The sequence below is a fragment of the Oncorhynchus keta genome, chromosome 19, assembly GCF_023373465.1.
Source record: "Oncorhynchus keta strain PuntledgeMale-10-30-2019 chromosome 19, Oket_V2, whole genome shotgun sequence".
NCBI classification, from domain to species: Eukaryota; Metazoa; Chordata; class Actinopteri; order Salmoniformes; family Salmonidae; genus Oncorhynchus; species Oncorhynchus keta.
In genome coordinates, this window is record NC_068439.1 from 51070621 (window position 1) to 51078745 (window position 8125).

General features: G+C 41.7%; 1 protein-coding gene across 1 annotated transcript; it reads right to left on the reverse strand.

Moving 5' to 3' along the window:
* Positions 1-2351: 2351 nt before the first annotated feature.
* LOC118398435 (40S ribosomal protein S29) lies at positions 2352-4679 on the reverse strand. Its single transcript, XM_035793758.2, has 3 exons — positions 4512-4679; positions 3994-4093; positions 2352-2447 (listed from the first exon to the last, which is right to left on the reverse strand). The coding sequence occupies exons 1-3, from the start codon at positions 4571-4573 to the stop codon at positions 2439-2441; spliced, it is 171 nt and encodes a 56-aa protein (XP_035649651.1). The 5' UTR covers positions 4574-4679; the 3' UTR covers positions 2352-2438.
* Positions 4680-8125: the final 3446 nt, after the last annotated feature.

Sequence of the window (8125 nt, forward strand, 5' to 3'; positions counted from 1 at the left end):
AACATGAACACGCTGCATAACCCCCCTATCAAAGACAATGTTTGAATACGACATTGCTTGATTGAGTCTGTGGTGGAATGAAAAATGGGCTTTAGTTTGAGTTTGATTTCCCTTAGGAACTCTCATTGGGGGACAAAAATGGCTGAAAAGGTTTGATGGAGCCCATCGAGCCACTGGCATACTGTCCTCTATCGCGTCTAGACTACAGGCACTCAAAATAGCACTAAATGAATGACTTCATTTGACAGGCAGAAACAGTAATGCACAGATTAATATGTAATAAGAAGTATCATATGCAAGTGAAGTGGCCACTAATAATATAATCTCTTGACTGTTTTCTGCATTTTTACCCAGGAGTCTGTGTGCACTTTTAACATCCATAAAATAAACATGTATTTTGGTTAGTTGATGATTTTTTTAAGTGAAATTTGTTTTATTCTGATTATACCTTTTTGCTTTTTACTAATGTGCGCTCTTTTTTTAATCAGTTCTGGCATTGATTCTGATCTTCCCCAGATATTGTGGATGCAGACTGAGTCATGGAGCTTTGGAAAAGCTTGAATGAGAACGGCAATCAGTCATTCATTCCCCCACATCCCTACAGAGGCCCCTCTCAGTGAAAAGTGCCTCTGTGTTAGCAGCCGAAAACAGGTAAACGCCGTGGAACATTTCCATGCAAACCGGGCCAAGAAACATTGTAAATTAACTTATTTTGCTGTACTCTCTGAGATGGGATGCAGAGATGCAGAGTGCCTGGCAGTCAAAATGCTGCAACAAGAGAGAGAGGGTCCCCAGCGCACCTCCACAACAACCACATCTGTGGGTTTTCACAAAATCAAATAGACTACTTTAGCTAGTGTGCAAGGAGTATAGGCCTACACATGCAAGCAGGCACTTACACACACACCTACGCAAACCTCAGGGACACGCTCACACAAACCCCCCTTGACATTATATATTTTTATGGTATAAACCAGTATGTAGGCACTCATGCATGTTAATCTGGAACGCGCACCTTCACCCTGGCGTACCTTTATTCCGCTTCCATAAATGGAGAGAAGTTACTGCTAATTACACACACTCTCTCCCTTTGTACCTCTTTCAGGTAGGATGTAAATCTCATCATTGTTCTAGTGTCACAGAGAAGAAAGAGCAGCTCAAACTGTAGCCTGAAACCTCACCGCTGCCTCTCAGAAATGGAGAACTTGACTAAATGACTGGAGTTCTCTTTCATTAAATGCAGGTGAAGGGATTAACATTTTGACTTGTGATGGGTCATGAAGAATGTGGAATAGTAACTACAGTATAGGCTAGTGTCGATTACCTTTCTGTACAGCCCTTTTTTTGTAGCACTTCTGCCATCTGGTGGGCAAAAAGTCACCTTCCTACAAATACAATGCTACTTCAAACCACAGATAACGACAATGGAGTTGAACATAAGCCTCGTCTCACATAATCAAATTGCTTCAGAAGTATACATTTTGTAATGCAGCTGAGCCAGTGTAATAGCGCACAAAAGTATCAGTGAATGTCAAGTTTACATCCTTTACGCAGGTTCTATAGTCTATGCTTCGATCCTGAGATTAGGCTAGTTATTTTGCAAAAATAAAAATTAATGGTTATCACATTCACTATGAATGACATGGGCAATCTGTATTGATAATTCATTGTCTGTATCCATCCCATTGAAATAACTAGGTTATGTCCCAATTTGCTTTCCTGCCAGAGTACCCTTAACCTTTGAAACTAAATTACTGGTATAAGTGTGGAAATTATCTACCCAATGCTTTTCGTTTTGTGAGTAGTCAACACCAAAGATAGTGGCTAAATGAAGATTGCTCACTTAGGCTGTTCAACGTTGAAAAAAAGTCTCAGTACCAGTCAACTTAACAGGGTGGGTCTCCAAGGACGAGAGGGTGTGATTTTCCCTGAGTATCATGCAGTCATTTGCTACCTACCAGGATCAGTTGCACTTTCCACGCCAACCAGTAAACATGCATTTCAGTTTTCCATACCAGAATGAGACGTACGCATTCGTTTTAAACCTGTCAGATGACATAATTTAACAAGTGCTGGTACACAAATCTAGAAGTGATTACTTACATCAGCCCCTTTTGAGTTTTCAGAAATGTTTCAAAGTACTACCAGAACATTATGTCAATACCAGCAGCAAGATATCAAAATTAAATTGATAGCAGTTGACAATATGGTTATAGGCTTAAAAACCTTCAGTATTTAGCTCTCAAGAGAGTAAACACTACATTGTGCAAGGCAACAGTAAATGTTTCTATAAAGTATGGGAATCAGTTTGCATATCATGCAAAACTTCAACATAAGACAAAACCAATATGTAGAACAGAAAACATTTATTTTCATTGCTGGATCATCCCGTTCCCAGTTGGTTTGACCTCCTGGGGAACCTTCAGCATCCAATGCATTTAGTCCAGCTGTGAAAAAGCAATTTCAGGGTTAGATTCATGTAAAGATTTACAACTAATCAACAGAATGGTATTGTAGAATATCATTAGTAACCTCCTTGACCTATTGATTATATTATGAATACAAGTATCTAGCCAACTAGCTAGTGATGTACAATGCATTTGGAAAGTATTCAGACCCCTTAATTTTATCCCCCCAAAAAATACATTAGCCTTACATAAGTATTCAGATCTGACACTCAGTACTTGTAACGGATGTGAAACAGCTAGCTTAGTTAGCAGTGGTACGCGCTAAATGGCATTTCAAGGTCTCAGAGCAAGTGACGTCACCGATTGAAGTAGTAGTTCTCTTTGCTCTGCAAGGGCCACGACTTTTGTGGAGTGATGGGTAACGATGCTTCGTGGGTGACTGTTATTGATTTTTGCAGAGGGTCCCTGGTTCGCGCCCGGGTATGGGCGAGGGGATGGTCTAAAGTTATACTGTTACACTTAGGGTTGTTGTCCTGTTTGAAGGTGAACCGTCGCCCCCAGGTCCTGAGCGCTCTGGAGCAGGTTCTCTCGCAATCCTGACTGGTCTCCCAGTCCACAGCACTGAAAAACATCCCCACAGCATGATGCTGCCACCACGCTTCACCGTAGCCTGATTTCTTCCAGATGGACATTTGGCATACAGGCCAAAGAGTTTAATCTTGGTTTCATCAGATAATCTTGTTCCTCAGTCCTTTGGAAGCATTTTGGTAATCTCCAAGCGGGCTGTCGTGTGGCTTCCGTCTGGCCACAGCCCTAAAGGACTGATTTGGCAGAGTGCTGCAGAGACGGTTATCCCATCTCCACAAAGGAACAAACTCTGGATTGGGTTCTTGGTCACCTCACTGACCAAGGCCCTTCTCCCCCGACTGCTCAGTTTGGCCGGGCTGCCAGCTCCATGAAGAGACTTGGTGGTTTCAACTTCTGATATTTGAGAATGATGGTGTCCATTGTGTTCATGGGGACTTTCAATGCTGCAGAAATGTTTTGGCACCCTTACCCGATCTGTGTCTTGACAATCATGTCTCGGAGATCTACAGGCAATTTTTTCCACTTTGCGGCTTGGTTATTGCTCTGACATGCTCTGTCAAATGTGGGACCATACAGACAGGTGTGTGCCTTTCCAAATCATGTCCAATCAATTGAACTTAACACAGATGGACTCCAATCATGTTGTAGGAACATTTCTAGGTTGATCAATGGAAACAGGATGCACCAGAGCTCAATTTTGAGTCTAATAGCAAAGGATCTGAATACTTAAGTAAATCATGTTATGTTTTTTGCAAACAATGTGCTGATTGTGGGTGGGGGGGGCGCGAATTATATCAATTTTAGAATAAGGCTGTAATGTAAATGTGGAAAAGGGGTCAATACGAATGCACCTCAACTGCCCTATGTTTGATAAACCACCCGTCCTCTGCATCCAGAAGCAGGAATTCCTTTACCGCTGACGTTACCATATAAAACAATGTCAACAACTAGCCAACGGTGACTTAGTGGACACAGAGAGCACAACGCAAATACTCGCCTTGACAAAGCCGATGTCGTTCGCGTACTGCCTGAAGCACTGGCGGCACATGTTGAGCCCGTATTTACGGATCAAACCGTGTCTGTTCGAGCATACCCGGCTGGAAAACAAAGAATGCAAATATTAGACAAGAATGGGGAATGATTTAATAAGTGCCCGGTAAGTTCAAGCTCATTCAAAGTTATCCAGCCAACGACGTTACATAGCGAGACAAAGTGTGAGCAGCAGATAAACCTGCAACATAAACATTCAGGGGTATATTTATGCCCAAAAAAAGACGTTCTCCCTAGCCACGTCACTGTACTTGATTAGAAAGTACTACAAGCTGCAAACAGCCAACGTTAACATGCACTAAAAATGTGAGGACCAGCGTTGTTGCACATCAACCGCCATATTAGCTCGAGCGAAGCCCTCATGTGGTTCAAAATGTACACCAAGAATTTGGGTCCGTGAAAATCTGACGGACTCTAAAATTCACTCCAAAGAAAATACTAAACGACATATTGAAAATGACTGACCAGGATCGGGATCCCTGACCGAATTTTCTAGGATGACTCCAATAGAGCTGCTGATGACCCATCTTGTCTCGTTTGCTCGGATGTTAGAAAGGAAGGAATACGTGTGCGCATGCGCAAATAAAATATTCTGCCGGACGTCTTCCGCCCACAATGCATAGCGGGAAACATCGCATTGCATGCATTCTTGTAGTACACCTCTAGATGGCGCCAACCTGCAGCAGCGTCAACAACCAATCTGGAGCTGCAATTGTGGACTTGAATAGAAGCTGAATTTATTACATTTAGGTTGGCCACACCGCTCGCGTCGCGTGCATTGCAAAATAAATTTTGAAATTTATGTTATTCAATTGTTCCGTGTTACACGGAACCCAAACCAGCTGCGCAACATTTATTTTGTCCCCATACACCAGCCCTGATCAGGACATGCAGGTTAAAGTATCAAAACAAACTCTGAACCAATTATGTTAATTTGGGGACAGGTCAAAAAGCATTACACATGTATGGCAATTTAGCTAGTTAGCTTGCACTTGCTGGCTAATTTATCCTATTTAGCTAGCTTGCTGTTGCTTGTGAATTTGTCCTGAGATATAAACATTGAGTCGTTATTTTATCTGAAATGCACAAGGTCCTCTACTCCGACAATTAATCCACACATAAAACGGTCAACCGAATCATTCCTAGTCATCTCTCCTCCTTCCAGGCTTTTTCATCTTTGAATTTATATGGTGATTGTCATCTACACTTTCATAGTATTACCAAGACAACCGGCAAAACAGTTTGTCTTTCAATCACCCACATGAGTATAACCAATGAGGAGATGACACGTGGGTACCTGCTTCTATAAACCAATGAGGAGATGGGAGAGGCAGGACTTGCAGCGCGATTTGCGTCAGAAATAGGAATGGCTTCTATTTTAGCCCTTCACAACGCAGACGCTCGTTAGCAGCATAGATTCCTACATTTATTTTGCAACACGCGGGCAGTGTAGTCAGCTGTATTGGCGTCAATATTCGGATTAATAGCTCAACAAGGAATTTGTACAAGCAGCAATCATTCATTTAAAATGGCATGCTGTTAAATATTTACAATAATACATACGCACAACTAGCCTACCCATCTTTCATCTCCTCAAATGCATAGGTGAATCAATAGAAAAGTACATATAATCAACCAGATTGAGTTCATTTCACAGTGCAATTATCTTTTTTTTAACCCCTTTTTCTCCCCAATTTCATGGTATCCAATTGTTTTAGTAGCTACTATCTTGTCTCATCACTACAACTCCCGTACGGGCTCGGGAGAGACGAAGGTTGAAGGTCATGCGTCCTCCGATACTCAACCCAACCAAGCCGCACTGCTTCTTAACACAGTGCGCATCCAACCCGGAAGCCAGCCGTACCAATGTGCCGGAGGAAACACAGTGCACCTGGCAACCTTGGTTGGCGCGCACTGCACCCAGCCCAACACAGGAGTCGCTGGTGCGCGATGAGACAACGGACGACGCTAGACCAATTGTGCGTCGATGGCCGATGTGCAGTTATCATTTAATAAGAAAAACAAATCCAACAAACTGAACACAGACAAGGGTAGTGCGTACGACCCAGTACATCACTGAGGCCTAGCTTCCTGCCATCCAGGACCTACAGTAGAAGTCGGAAGTTTACATACACTTAGGTTGGAGTCATTAAAACTCATTTTTCAACCACTCCACAAATTTCCTGTTAACAAACTATAGTTTTGGAAAGTCAATTAGAACATATACTTTGTGCATGACACAAGTCATTTTTTCCAACAATTGTTTACAGACAGATTATTTCACTTATAATTCACTCTACCACAATTCCAGTAGGTCAGAAGTTTACATACACTAAGTTGACTGTGTCTGAAACAGCTTGGAAAATTCCAGAAAATAATTTCATGGCTTGAGAAGCTTCTGATAGGCTAATTGACATAATTTGAGTCATAATTTGAGTCAATTGGAGGTGTACCTGTGGAGGTATTTCAAGGCCTACCTTTAAACTCAATGCCGCTTTGCTTGACATCATGGGAAAATCAGATGTCAAGAAATCAGTCTGGTTCATCCTTGGGTCTGGTTCATCCTTGGGAACAATTTCCAAATGCCTGAAGGTACCACGTTCATCTGTACAAACAATAGTATGCAAGTATAAACACCATGGGACCACGCAGCAGTCATGCCGCTCAGGAAGGAGACGCGTTCTGTCTCCTAGAGATGAACGTACTTTGGTGTGGAAAGTGTAAATCAATCCCAGAACAACCGCAAAGGACCTTGTGAAGATGCTGGAGGAAACAGGTACAAAAGTATCTATATCCACAGTAAAACGAGTCTTATATCGCCATAACCTGAAAGGCCACTCAGCAAGGAAGAAGCCACTGCTCCAAAACAGCTATAAAAAAGCCAGACTACGGTTTGTAACTGCACATGGGGACAAAGATCAAACTTTTTGGAGAAATGTCCTCTGGTCTGATGAAACAAATAGAACTGTTTGGCCTTAATGACCAACATTATGTTTGGAGAGAAAGTTACACCAGCTCTGTCAGGAGGAATGGGACAAAATTCACCCAACTCTTTGTGGGAAGCTTGTGGACGGCTACCTGAAATGTTTGACCCAAGTTAAACAATTTAAAGGCAATGGAACCAAATACTAATTGAGTGTATGTAAACTTCTGACCCAATGGGCATGTGATGAAAGAAATAAAAGCTGAAATAAATCACTCTACTATTATTCTGACATTTCACATTCTTAAAATAAAGCGGTGATCCTAACTGACCTAATACAGGACATTTTTACTAGGATTAAAAGTCTGGAATTGTGAAAAACTGATTCTAATGTATTTGGCTAAGGTGTATGTAAACTTCCGGCTTCAACTGTATATACCCGGCGGTGTCAGAGGAAAGCCCAACAAATTTTCAAAGACTTCAGTCACCCAAGTCATAGACTGTTCTCTCTGCTACCACTGCAAGCGGTACCGGAACGCCAAGTCTCGGACCAAAATGCTCATTAGCAGCTTCTACCCCCAAACCATAAGACTGCTGAACAATTAATCAAACGGCCACCGGGTCTATTTACATTGCCCCCTCTCTATTTGTTTTTACACTGCTGCCACTCGCTGTTTATTATCTATGCATAGCCACTTTACCCCTACCTACATGTAGAAATTACCTCGACTAACCTGTACCCCCGCACATTCACTCGGTACCGGTATCCCTAGTTAATCATTTTAATCTGTTACTTTTTACTTTAGTTTATTTGGTAAATATGAATTAGTTCTTTCTTGAACTGCATTGTTGGTAAGGACTTGTTAACAAGCACTTCACGGTAAGTCTACACCTGTTGTATTTGGCGCATGCGACCAATTACGATTTGATTTAAATATGACTTTGTTTATCTATTGTTCAAACAAATGACAAATTCTTAAGAAATAGCATACCAACTACATACATGCAATATTGTATTTACATAGATCTCCATGTCGTTGCATTGTTTATAATCTTACATACAGTTCAATGGTTCAGTTCCACCCGATGCTGTCAATTCAATGCAACATTGTAGCACAGCCAATAATATCATTTTTATGTCTCGTGAGCCCCACCT

Bases quoted from the DNA above. Each gene is read 5' to 3' on its own strand.
- LOC118398435 (XM_035793758.2), bottom strand. From the start codon at position 4,573: ATGGGTCATCAGCAGCTCTATTGGAGTCATCCTAGAAAATTCGGTCAG. The intron at 4,094-4,511 runs GTCAGTCATTTT...TTTGTTTTCCAG, and splicing joins GGTCAGGGATCCCGATCCTG to CCGGGTATGCTCGAACAGAC.